Genomic DNA, 14,103 nt, shown 5'->3' with positions numbered 1-14,103 from the left:
TTGTAATATGCTATTTTGCAAAAAACATTTTTTGTATTATTGTGTTTAGCATGTAAGATCACTGATATATCTAAGTGGGTAATGAAACCCACCTCTACTCACTGAAGCATATAAGACATTTGCAAGTAAATTGTAAACATTCTTAGGTGGTACTTTGTAAATATTTAATGTTATTATTACAACTTTTTACAGGATTCTGCTTGATTTCAGTCCCATCTGAGCAGAAGAACTGAAGAGATTATGTTAAGGAACGCTAATGGAGCAAAAAATCCCTTCCACTGTGCAATAAATACACTGTATTGTTATAGAAGCTATTCACATTCCTCATGCTACACCCATAACATTCCCTTGAACAGACAATAATAAGAATCATGAAATGCACATTACTCCTTTATGTTAATGTGGTCAAATATGGACCTTTTAGCCTTCCACCCCCAGCCTCACTGGTTCTTCCATTAGGATGCTCTCAGTGTTCTACCCCTCAGAAGCCATGTTCCAAAATTTTGCACTGAAACACTTTGAAATTTTGACTGAAACACTTTGTCTGTAAATTACTGGGATTTGCTGCAGTTTTGGTCCACACAGGATCCTGCTGGGTCATTTAATATTAGATAATTGGATTACCACAGGACAGATAATCTCCCTGCATAACTGACTCTGGATAACAAATCAACCACAACAAAGAAAGAAGGAAGAGGGATATATAAAGTCAACCTAACTGGCAAGGACCAAACATGGAGTATCTTCCGTTCCACTACTTGCCCTGTTTAGCTCAAGAATTAAAAAAAAAACCTAACATTTTCATGATTAAATTAATAGGTTAAAAGTATATCATGCACATATACATCTGTATTAATAAGTATCTCATCATGTGAACAATATGAGACAGTTTACCTTTCATCTGTACAAAGTCGAGTTGATGGATCGACTGCAAGAGTGGTGCACTGTCCAGATTTAGATCAAAGTCGGTGGTCATTCTAGGGGTGAGTGTTCCTTTCCCCCACTGATCCTCAGTCAGGTGAACTCTCCGAATAAGGGCATCTGAAATCTAATTTCACACAGTATTTAGGCATATAGCTTCAACATCCTAACTGCATCTTATTTTATGGTAATTGTATTTTATATAATTGGCAGGAAAACAGAAGGATCTTCTGCCCTTACGGTAAAAAAAAACATGGCATTGTATAATAGTACTGATACTTATGTGTGGAAGCTAATATACAGTACTGCCCAATTTGGTCTTGGGCATTCTTCTCAAGCAAATATGGAAAGGAATATTTTATGAGTTTATGATGTTGTTCCCTCATACTTTACTTAATATCTATGGGATAATAAATTCTCTAAAAACTCCTTACTCAGTTACACAAATATAAGCTACAACACAGAACTGTAACAGACATATTTTACTGTAGTCACGTCAGAATCTGCGACCCATATTAACACACTTTTGGCCATTTCTAATATCCATAAATTTAAGTGCATATATACATATATATATCCAAAGTTCCAAGAATATCTTTAGGCTGATATCCACTACCACTGTTTTAAGACCCCATGAGGCCAGCTCCACAGTTTGGGAATGACTGCCATAGACTGCACTAGTAAAAATGTTGTGGCTATTTTCAGATGACACAGGCATACAGATCTTGGTACAGTATAGTGATACAAGTGTATGAGACTCCTCTCTCACACATACATCAAAGGTTGGCTTTGCAGCAGAACCCAATTATATATATATATATATATATATATATATATACCTATGGTAAAAACCTCAGGAATAAAATGATACTGAAGCTTAATAAATGCATACTGGAAATTCTCCAAGGAAAGCACAGTTGATAAAAGAAGCTTCTAGTGCAAACACAGAAGCATGTCTTTATTCCTTATATGAGCTGCCTTTCCAAACATTCTGATTTTAGTGGAGATAAAGTAACAATCATTTCCAGTCTCTAATCTGCTATTGGGCTTAATATGGACTTTTAAAGAAATGGACTTTGAAGAGTGAATTTAGAGAAGACTGCTATTATACTGCTAAAAATACTGTGAGTACTGGAAAGCATCATTATCTGACCTAAAGGGGCAACTAATTTTCTGTGTGATGTTACAAAGGAGCAGAAACAGACAGGGCAGGGACATTAATAGCAATCTCTGTTATCCCCATGTGGTGTGCATTTATTAAATAGTCTTTTTTCCCAACAAGGTAATGTATGTGTTCTGGAAGCAATTCTATTAGAAGCCTCTTTTGATTCAATTAAAATTGTATGACATCAGCTCTTCTACAAAAGATGGAATTACAGTCTGAATGCCTCAAGGCGGACAATATTAAGCACTGAAATAAGCAGAAAGACAAATACCTGTAGGAATCCACTTGGGTCATTCTCTTTGATCACCTCTAGACAATACTCCATCAGCCCTGTGGTCTGACGTAGCTTCACAGTACAGTGTGAAATTTGATCTCGCACAACCTAGAAATGATTCATTAATACATATTAATGGTGAATTGTGTTAATAAATGTAGTTTGTATGTCTGCCTAAACACAAATGGTCTCATTCATGGGGTAAGGTGCCATATGCACTTCTTTGTTTATGCTGCCTGATAAGGGCCTATATAAATGCATACTACTGCCTTTTACTACCCATTAATGTAAGCCCTTTTAGGGCTGTGACAGACGGGGAAATTAGTTGCCGAAATTTGTCACGCGGCGACTTATCTCCCTGTCTGTAACAGCCCTTAAGGACCTAACTTACAATGGTTACTTTAATTCAATAAAAAAGCATTATCTATCTGAAAAAAAATCTAAATTGGGCGCAGGTAATTATTTTAGCACCATGCTTCTGACAGTTCAAATTGGCTTAGTGCTGTATGCACTGCACAATGACTATAGTACATGGCACTGGTACTACTAGCATGTCACATGTCAGCAATGAAAGAATCAGCCAATGCTTTTGAAGAAGGAGCCAATCTATGCACATGGTTGCCTTCTGTGATTTTTCTATACTCCCTAATTTTCTCTGCCATTTTAGTTTTATAACATGTAACACCTGTGCAGGTCAAACAGAGTCAGACACAAAGGGTGCATTTCAGCACACACGTCTGTTTTAAGTTGTGATTGCTACTGGCAAACCTGTATGTCTAATAAATTAATTAAAGAGTGTTTGTGTACACACACAGACAGTAAGCCGCACACACAGGGACTTGGCAGAAAAAATCACAAATTTATTAGAACAAAAAAAAGGTCCAACGTTTCGAGCACCAACTATACTCTTCCTCAGGGACAAGGGGTTTGTCCCTGAGGAAGAGCACAGTTGGTGCTCGAAACAGACTTACTGTCTGTGTAAAAAAATTTTTGCCATCACCTTGGGCGTTTGGACTCTTTTAAGGTGTGCTCCATTTGGTTCTGTATATATATATATATATATATATATATATATATATATATATATATATATATATATTTGCATTGATGAAATAAAGATAAGGATAAAGTGCAGTAGTCATTTTCAATATATGTGCGGTCATTTTGTTTGTTGTCTGCAACAGAGCTGCCCTCAGAGAAAGGTGTAATGATGGATACGTTTTTCGCTGACAAGGAGGGGAGTAGGAGGCAGGACATGATTTATCTGAGCTGAGAGCCAGTCAATTTATGTGCAGAGTCATGCTCAGCTCAGCTACATGTATAATGTGTTAGAGACTTCTTAATATCAAGATTATTTCGAAAATCAGAATCTGAATTTTTTATTCCTAATGGATTTTTTGCCACTCTTGTCCTAGAGAATAATTGGTTTTTTTTATGACTCCCAAAGGTATACAGAATGCTAAGGAGTGATTATTTCAGAGACCAGCTGATGCTGACAATGAATATGTGTCTTTTTTTTTTACTATTATTTTAATCTCAACTACCATGTTCCTGTGTATGCACAAGTTATATAAATAAGAACTGCAGTATACTGGGAACTGAAATGTGAGAGAGTTACAAGGTGGAAAGCAGCAGGATACGATGGTACAATCCCAGCAGCTGGGTGAAGCTAGTGTTTAGTGAAGATAGCGGTTGGTTCCTTTAATGTTTGAAATTCTGTATGCAATTTTGATGATGAATCTGCTTGGTAAGTCCATCTGGCCAATGCCTGTTTTGAATATACAAGTATAGAACCTGTTATTCAGAATGCTCGGATAAGGGATCTTTCTATAATTGGGGTCTCCATACCTTAAGTCTACTAAAATTAATTTGAATATTAAATAAACCCAATAGGATTGTTTTGCCTTCAATAAGGATTAATTATATTTTAGATGGGTCCAAGTACAGGCTGCTGTTTTATTAATTACAGAAGGAAATCATTTTTAAATATTAGATTTATTTGCTTATAATAAAGTCTATCTATGACAGTCCACATTTTCCTTTACCTGCTATTTCTTCCAGTTACAAGAAAATCACTAGTCTGTTAGCATTACTGCAACATTAGACACAACTGCACATTGTTACCAATATATTAAACTGTAGGAGCCAAAATGTTCTGCCTGTATCCTGCCTCCAATAAATTATTCCACGTGTCTTTAGCTGTTACAATTTTGCGCATCACCATGTTATGGAAGGAGATTCAGAGTCACTCACTATGATGAAAGAAGCAGATAATCTGCATTTTAAGTATGTTGGTGGAGGGGAAAATAATCTTCCCTGTCTGCATGTGTCTGAATGTTATTAATCAAAAGGCAAATACAATTGTGCTAAGAATGGAGGAAAACACAAGGGTTAAGGATTACACAACCCCCCCCCCCCAAAAAAAAAATATATTTTCTTAAAATTAAATATTTGCTTTGATCTGTTAGAGGAGTCAATAAATTGAAAATACAACTACAGTAATGAAGGAGAAAATAAATCTTGAATAATGATGGGTGCCATTGCTACCAAGGCCCTTGCAGATTGCAGCACCTTTTACCTACATTCCCTTAAGCAAAAAAGTGTATGCACAAATTTCATACACATAGTACAGCAGCAGCTTTTAACATATGCTTTCTGGTGCAGGAGCTAACTGGAACAAAACAATAAAGTAAACCATGCCTAGGCTTCAAAATAGGCCTAAAAAAGCTCCTCCAGCAGTCCAATAAATAGTGACTGTCTATGGCATTTTACAGCAGCCCCTCTGGCATTTGCCAGAACCCACAGATTGGCAGTCCAGGGCTGATGTGAGCATTTTAATTCAATACATAAGAATGGCATTGCCTTATCCCTTGATTTTCTGGAGTGATTCTACTTACAGATAACGGCTACATTTATGTCTAACCAGTAGATGATGATGTTCTATTGAGGTCCATACAAGGATGTGACTTTGTGGAAATATGCACAGAAATGATGTTTTCATCACACTGTAATTTATATTCTCATAGGCACCTTAGAGGCTAATTAGATACAAAGGAATAAACTAAATGGCATATTCAGCTGATATGATACTTTCTCCCTCCACCATGTACTTTATGTCCTGCCGCTTGTCATTTACAGTATTTGCATTAAATAATTATATTTTCACTCAAATGCCACCAAAGACAGTTGCATGTGTTAAAGTAGAGTTGTGATATTTCTAGTATTCAACTTAGAAATGGCAAGTTTATTAGCGGAATTATTCTTACCTTCAGTTTGTGTTCATGCTCCTTGTTCACACGGGAGAGAAGCTGAACTTTCCTTCTGTTCAAAGCATCAATCAGAGCATCACACTGAGCGACAAGGCAGGCTTCGAACTCCACACTGTTCTCCTGTTGTACACGTGCTGGTAAGTATGTGCTGGAACACTACAGTGCTCTTTGTACTATTATACTCTATGCATAGCATTTACCTGTACCCCTGATCTATGTATGCTTGCAGTTACTACTAAAGATTAAACTTGCCATATAATTAGTAGAAAACATGTGGTGATTACAAGTTTTATTCATTTCATGTTACAGCTTGAAAGGAACAATTATGATACCCGACTTCATTTACATACTGTTATCATTTCAACAGAATGTAATATGTCTAGAAAAGCAGATAGGGTCAGCTATTTAAATATCTACCTTAAAATAAAGACAAAAGGGCTCATTAAAGGTACTTGCATCCAAATGCGCTCTGTGCACTTCCATTTAGTTGCTCTCAGCACTGATCACTCCTTCCTGCATTCCGTTCTGAATTGAACACTGCTTTGTCAACTTACACACAATGCTAAGTGAATCCTAGAGCTACCTTTACCTCCTGACAGGTAGAAGCTACAGGGCTCTGTCAGTCCACTAGATGTAGCACACTTGTGCCCAAAACTGATGTGAGTTGATGCCACACTGCAAAAAATATTGTGGAGATTTACATTGAATCACATATGCAGTACTGTCCATTTTGATGAATTGGACACAAAGTGCACGAGTCAAATGCAGTCCAGTTGTGTCCAATTCAACACCCTGATTGTGCACACAATGACCTTACATTCTCGGAAAACCCAATACATTGTGGGAAAGAAACAAAGTGACAAAACGGCACTTTGCCCATTGAATCTGAGGGCGTAAATGAGCCCTAAAGAATAAAAGGATCAATATTAAAGAGATAACAAATATAGAAGTTAAGAACTAGATGATGGAGAGTAAGGCCAAACAGTTGGGATGATCAGAAAATAGGGAGGTGACAGATATAAAAAAGAAGGTAAAATTTAAAAGTGAAGGTACACTAAAGGTAAAGTGAAAAAAAAAATCAGATAAGAGATTTTGTAATTATAACTAAAGAGAGAAATTGAATAAAGAGAGCAGTCCCTGTGTCTAAGTTTCCTCCACATCCAAGTCACTAATTTAAAAATAATAATATAAAATACCTTGAGCAGAACACTCTACAGAACCTACAGTAAACCGTGAAATTGCTCAGGTGCACAAGCAGATTGGTCACTGATCTAGGCTAATGCCCCACAGAGGGGTTAGTCGCCGCAATAAATCTCTGCTACTGTGGGCAACTAATCTCCCTAAAAAGCCTTTCCATCGGTGGAAAGCCTACTCGTCACTCCGTTTTTACAAAGTTTCCTTCTGCAAGCAACTTCAAAAAAACAAAGCCTTTCTACCGGTGATTGTCATTGTTGCCGGTGGAAAGGCTTTTCAGGGAGATTAGTGGCCACCAGTAGCAGAGATTTATTGTCCTTGTCCTTATAATGTGGACTTTCTTGCTAGAATGAATAATCCAGCTGCCTGTGCAGGTCACCAAAACAGCTGTCTATCCCATTTGACATATCATTGTGTTCACACATAAACTAAGCAAGTTAAAAAATACCATTGGCTGGAAACCCCTATAGTAGGGGTATATGGTATACTGCTAACCACATAATGCTAATCCTAATCAGGAAATGAGGAATGTGTTGGCACAGATCCATAACTCCATCAGTCAGGCATAAACATAGTTACATAGTTACATAGTTACATAGGGTTGAAAAAAGACCAGTGTCCATCAAGTTCAACCCATCCAAGTAAAACCAGCACACCTAACCCACACCTACCAATCTATACACTCACATACATAAACTATAAATACAACCACTAGTACTAACTGTAGATATTAGTATCACAATAGCCTTGGATATTCTGATTGATCAAGAACTCATCCAGGCCCCTCTTAAAGGCATTAACAGAACCTGCCATTACCACATCACTAGGAAGGGCATTCCACAACCTCACTGCCCTCACCGTGAAAAACCACCTACGCTGCTTCAAATGGAAGCTCCTTTCCTCTAATCTAAAGGGGTGACCTCTGGTGCGTTGATTGTTATTATGGGAAAAAAGAACATCCCCCATCTGCCTATAATCCCCTCTAATGTACTTGTACAGAGTAATCATGTCCCCTCGCAAGCGCCTCTTTTCCAGAGAAACAACCCAACCTCGACAGTCTCACCTCATAGTTTAAATCTTCCATCCCCATAACCAGTTTAGTTGCACGTCTCTGCACTCTCTCCAGCTCATTAATATCCTTCTTAAGGACTGGAGCCCAAAACTGCACTGCATACTCAAGGTGAGGCCTTACCAGGGACCTATAAAGGGGCAAAATTATGTTCTCATCCCTTGAGTCAATGCCCTTTTTTATACAAGACAGCACTTTATTTGCTTTAGTAGCCACAGAATGACACTGCCTGGCATTAGACAACTTGTTATCAACAAAAACCCCTAGATCCTTCTCCATTAAGGATACCCCCAACACACTACCATTCAGTAGATAGTTTGCGTTTATATTATTTCTACCAAAGTGCATAACTTTGCACTTATCAACATTGAACCTCATTTTCCAGTTTGCTGCCCAGTTATCTAATTTTGTCAAATCGCTCTGCAAAGCGGCAGCATCCTGCATGGAACTTATAGTTTTGCACAATTTAGTGTCATCAGCAAAAATAGAAACAGTACTGTCTATGCCCTCCTCCAGGTCATTAATAAACAAGTTAAAAAGCAAAGGCCCAAGGACTGACCCCTGCGGTACTCCACTAACCACACTGGTCCAATTAGAAAATGTTCCATTTACCACCACTCTTTGTACTCTATCCTTCAGCCAGTTCTCTATCCAATTACAAATATTATGTTCTAGGCCAATATTCCTCAATTTGATCATTAACCTTCTGTGAGGTACTGTATCAAACGCTTTAGCAAAGTCCAAGTAGATGACATCAACTGCCATTCCAGCATCAAGGTTCCTGCTCACCTCCTCATAAAAGGCAACTAAATTAGTCTGGCAAGATCTGTTACGCATAAAACCATGCTGGCACAAACTAATAGTATTGTGAACTGCAATGTATTCAAGTACCCTATCCCTTATTACCCCTTCCAAAAGTTTTCCTACTACTGATGTCAGACTAACAGGCCTATAGTTTTCAGGCTGAGAACGGGATCCCTTTTTAAATAACGGCACCACATTAGCAATCCGCCAGTCTCTTGGCACCATGCCAGACCTCAATGAATCCTGAAAAATTAAGTGAAGAGGTTTGGCAATCACAGCGCTCAGCTCATTTAATACCCTGGGATGAATCCCATCCGGCCCTGGACCTTTGTTTACCTTTACATGTTCAAGTCTCTTTTGAATTTCCTCCCGAGTGACCCACGCGCCAGTAGCTAAATTACTAGAACTGGGCATATTACAAGGGAAGCCTTCATTATCTGGCTCCTCAGATGTATAGACAGATGAAAAATAAGAGTTCAAAATTTCAGCTTTTTCCCCATTCTCATCAACCAACTTACCCCCCCGTGATAATAAAGTTCCCACCCCTTCTTGCTTCATTTTTTTACTATTCACATAATTAAAAAATAATATAAAAAGGAATATTTTTGGATGCAAGTACCTTTAAAGTGATACTGACACTAAAACTACTCTTCAAAATATTAATGTACATTGAAAGATACCTATAGGTCACATAGGTCATTGTCAACTGATTTGGCTGCTTTTGTAAGTAATTGTTACATGAAGTTCTTAAACCTGTTTGTTTTTCCAACCTGGCTGTCCCTTCTCCAGTATTTAGTTAGAATTTCTAACAATAACAGACTCCTGCTGCTCTATGCCCCTGCATAGAGGAACATGGGGCATCAGATACAGTAGGTAATGCTAAAGCATTAGGCAATACTTTTATGGCAAAATTCATGCAAAGACAGTAAAATAAAGTTTTAAGTTTTGGTATCAGTATCTTTACAATAAATATAGCTAATATTTAATTAATCATTGGTCCATTCTATAGCGACTCAACTTTTGGATGTGATTAGAAATGGGCCCTTTTGTCTCTGAACCAATTCTAGATGGTAGCAGTGGTTGGGATGATATGATGTTATTAATGTGATTGCAGGAGAGGAAAATGGGAGGAATAAGAAGAGAATTTTTGATGGGAACTGGAAAAAGAGACATAGCTAGAAGAATTACCGATGGTGTAGGGTGGTGAATAAAATAAAAAGGGAATGCAGGAATATTTTAAAAGTAATATAAATGTGTGTCAAGCTACAATGGGCAGGTTACTAGTAAAGAATGCAATCTATTAGCACAAATACAATAAAAAGTCAGCAACAATGGGTAGGTTCCTAGTAAAAAAAATTTAAAAAGTGCAATAAAAAGGCACTTTTCAATTTAAAACCTGAAACAGTAATGAAACAGGAAACTATTCAGTGTTATTCAATAATAAACAAGACTATAAAAATAGATAAGTTCCCCTTTAATGGAAGCTGCAATTCACAGTCAGTACATTTATCCATTAATAGGGACCAATGGAGGGTGGGTGATGGGCTGTCTCCTCCTGCAGAGCATCCAAACAGTGAAGGATGCAAATAAATGATCCTGAAAGGAAAATCTGACTGCTGTAGTACTCCCATGCTCCCGGCATTCTTCCTGCTAGAGAGCAATTGCTTATGTGCTTGTATGTATATATTGATTGATACAATCCCTGAAGGTGAAGAGAAAGCACAGCAATCTTAAATTGTGGTTAGCCCTTCCTGACAGAACTGTACTAGTAACCTAAAGATGAATGTGCTAAGCTTTCTTTCTGCACTATCTGCTCATGGTATTCCACCTCTGATGATATAAGAATCTGTGCAAAATAGAATTACAAATTTCATATTAACCTTATGCTTTGTGTCTTTGTCAGCTGATAAATGTACCTGGATTTGCTGGACCATGTTTCGTAGCTGCACGAGGAATTCTTTGGCTTCCTTTGCCCTGTCCGACAATCCATTCAGGGCCTGGGAAAGTTGACTCTGGAAAAAAAAGATAAATTGGTGATTAAAAATATACTGTAGATCAGTTTTTTCACAATAACTGTGTAACAAGAGGACAACTGGCAATTCATCCTGGAGTAGCGTGATTTGGGGTTTGGGTCACAAAATAATTTCATGTATACTGTTTAATAGAAGTGTAGGTGTAGTCCCATTTAGGTAAAGGCATGGGGTGGGCGGCAGGCAGGCCCTAGGGGTACAGGGATATCAGGTGCTTTCTCCCAAGTGGTTTATAAATTAGGAGGGTACCCATATTAAATCCTTTGAACTCACTTATAGATTAGGGAAAATGGTGCATGGCATGGGAAGGCCCAAGTGAAAAGAGAGATATGGGCTAAGATCAAAAGTCTTATAGCTTCGCTGTATTGAAATTCCAGTGTGGGGGTGCTCTGAGTAGCTCCATGTGGCAGGCAGCATCATAGCAGTATAAAAACAAACTGAATGAAAGCTTATCTGTGATTGCATTATAAGAAGGTGGTGAGAGAGAGATCATATGGATTAGTGAGGCCAAAACATCAAGACCTGCTTAGTGGTAGGGGTAGAACAATATGAGGGAGCACTGAGGGTATATGACAGGTAAGGGAGAAATGAATATGCAGGGGATCCTAGTGAGAAATTTCCTCAAAAGTGCAGAAGCTTTGCCTGAGTTGTTCTTTAAACTAGAAAGAAATAAGAGCCATAGACATGAGTAACTTTTATAATGTAGAATAACTAAGGTGAGTTAGAGACATATTTAAAAAAGCCAATTAAACCTACACAATAAGATATTACATAATTGTATTTTAAGTTTAATAGAGAAATTAAAAGCAATATTTATTTCCCCTTATTGAAAGAAACAGAATACATACTATTTTTTTTAACTACTGTGGAAAGAAGAGCTTGACTGTATATTATTCAACGTATATCAATTTACACAATGCTAACATACTATAAAGGCATTTGCCTAGCTGAAAATAATGGAAGCAATAATAACATTTTACTTCCTGATTATCTTATCCTTAAGGGCATTTTGTAGTAATTTTATTTAAATACATGGCTAAAACATTTAGGTTGATCTCACATGTATTAACCCTACTGCCCTGTTTTAATTTTGCATTCATTAACAGGGAGGGCTGCTGTTCAGCAATATCCCCCTCTGGAGGGGATTCAAAGTCTTAATTAAGTTTAAGGGGATTCTGCATGACATTACAATAGAAAGAACGATCCCCCACCACTAAAATTCAAATGACAAATGGGATACAAATTTGCACACTACTTTGAGGTCTACAAATTTAAGAAATTCAGGCAATTTACACCAGGTTGACAGGTTCAGGTTAACATTTAAGATTACTGTAACCAGGTGAAAAGCAAGAATTGTACAGGTATGGGGTCTGTTATCTGGAAACCCAGAAAGCTCTGAATTCTGGGAAGGCTGTTTCCCATTTTAACAAATAATTCACATTTTTAAAAATGATTTCCTTTGTAATAATAAAACAAACAAACAAATACAAAAATATTGTAAAAGTGATACCTATATAAGCTAACAATGCAAATTTATTGCAAGCTTTCAGAGCTCTAAGGCCCCTTCATCAGGCACAATATAAATGAAACCTGGAATGGCATAACATATATACTGTTTAATCAAAGAAATAAATTAGGACGTTACAGATAGATAGAGATAATTTTACTGTTTTTTAGGGTGGGTTGTAAATAGCCCAGGGGTCTGGATTCAGTCAGGTCACATAGTGTGACATGAAACCTGACCCCAAATTAAGGCCCTATCTTAATGTGAAAACTCCATGCATTTAAATTCATAGATCTTTCTTTCTTGTGCAGTTTAATCATTTTCCTCAGACTAGGAGGTTGTCTATAAGACAGGATAGGTAGTTCACTGAATATTTCCTTTAGTCTGGTATCTGTATGGAGCATGGGTTGCAGGTGTATGGCTATTTTCTAATAATGTTTAGCTGTGGGTGGTAGGTGACTACAATATGTATCCTGTTGTTTTCTGTCTTTTGTTTGTATTTCAAGAGTTTGTCTCAGGGTATCTGAGTTGCTCTGTGGATTTGCGCCTCTCTAATAATAAAACAGTACCTTGTACTTGATCCCAACTAAGATATAATTACCCCTAATTGGGGGCAGAACAGTCCTATTGGGTTTATTTAATGGTTAAATGATTCCCTTTTCTCTGTAATAATAAAACAGTACCTTGTACTTGATCCCAACTAAGATATCATTAATTCGTATTGGTGGAACAATCCTATTGAATTTATTAACTGTTTAAATGTTTATTTTATGGAAAGACCCATAATCTGGCAAACCCCAGGTCCTGTACCTTCAATTATTTTTCAAACTGGGTTTTGAGTGAACTTCTACTCAGGATAAATGACAAGGGAAACATAGGGGCACATTTACTAACCCACGAACGGGCCGAATGCGTCCGATTGCGTTTTTTTCGTAATGATCGGTAATTTTGCGATTTTTTTCGGCGTCTTTACGACGATTTTTTCGTAGCGTTAAAACTTGCGCAAAACGTCGCGCCTTTTAAGTTTTAACGCTACGAAAAAGGCGCGACTTTGCGCGCAAGTGTTAACGCTACGTAAAAATCGCGACTTTGCGCAACTTTCGTAATGGCTACGAAAAACTCGCGTTTTTACGCAAAAATCGTAAAGACGCCGAAAAACTCGCGTTTTTACGCAAAAATCGTAAAGACGCCGAAAAAATCACAAAAAATACGAAAAAGTCGCAAAATGTTCGTTTCCAATCGGAATTTTTCCAATTCGGATTCGAAATCGTGTCTTAGTAAATCAGCCCCATAGTGTATCACATTACCACTTCACACATGCTACATTACCACAAAGGCTGAGCATTTTATTGGTGGATGATATGAGCTGGTAGAGCCCCAAGTTACCAGCTTCAGCAATTTTACAAAAAAATAATGATATGGATATACAGTAGATGCTAAAGACAATATATTTGGCGGTTTAAACCTTTAGGTTTATAGGTAAACAGTGCAATTTTCTTGGTCCTAACAAAATGAATAGCAGCCTAGCCAAGTTTATATAATTACATTTTCTACTTGTTGGTGTCTTTTCTGTCTCATAACCCCTTCAGATTATTCCTAAATAAACAGCAACTTCAAAACACAAGCTGCATTTCTGAAATCAGAAGAATTTACACCAATTCAGCTTTTGCCTTGACTGCTATAACCCTCTCTAAAATGACCTTCAAGGCATGAGTGATGGGAATATTGCATGGGCTCCCTGGGTCACACAGAATGCAATTAGTTGTCTGCTTGGTGTCTGGGAGTCAGATGCTGTAAGAGAAATAGAATTAGTCAAGCAGGGAAGGGCTTGGGCACAGCAGCTGTTATAGAAATTGGACCACTTAAAGATTAA

General features: G+C 37.5%; 1 protein-coding gene across 5 annotated transcripts in view; it reads right to left on the bottom strand.

Annotated features, from left to right (window-relative positions):
• The window catches only part of trim9 (tripartite motif containing 9), a 59,133-nt gene that overhangs the window by 19,941 nt on the left and 25,089 nt on the right, over positions 1–14,103 (bottom strand). For 3 of the 5 annotated variants that reach the window (XM_004917160.4, XM_004917162.4, XM_004917163.4), the window contains exons 2-5: positions 10,577–10,708; positions 5,627–5,749; positions 2,358–2,468; positions 895–1,048 (exon numbers count right to left, since the gene is read on the bottom strand). In XM_004917160.4, the coding sequence (XP_004917217.1) occupies positions 895–1,048; positions 2,358–2,468; positions 5,627–5,749; positions 10,577–10,708 (520 nt within the window). The remainder of the gene's footprint in view (positions 1–894; positions 1,049–2,357; positions 2,469–5,626; positions 5,750–10,576; positions 10,709–14,103) is intronic. The other 2 variants (XM_004917161.4, XM_002936574.5) reach the window with 1 other exon arrangement.

Source organism: Xenopus tropicalis, chromosome 8 (assembly GCF_000004195.4).
Source record: "Xenopus tropicalis strain Nigerian chromosome 8, UCB_Xtro_10.0, whole genome shotgun sequence".
Classification (NCBI taxonomy): Eukaryota; Metazoa; Chordata; class Amphibia; order Anura; family Pipidae; genus Xenopus; species Xenopus tropicalis.
The sequence above is the reverse complement of the archived record's forward strand: the minus strand, read 5'-3'. Positions and strand labels throughout refer to the sequence as shown.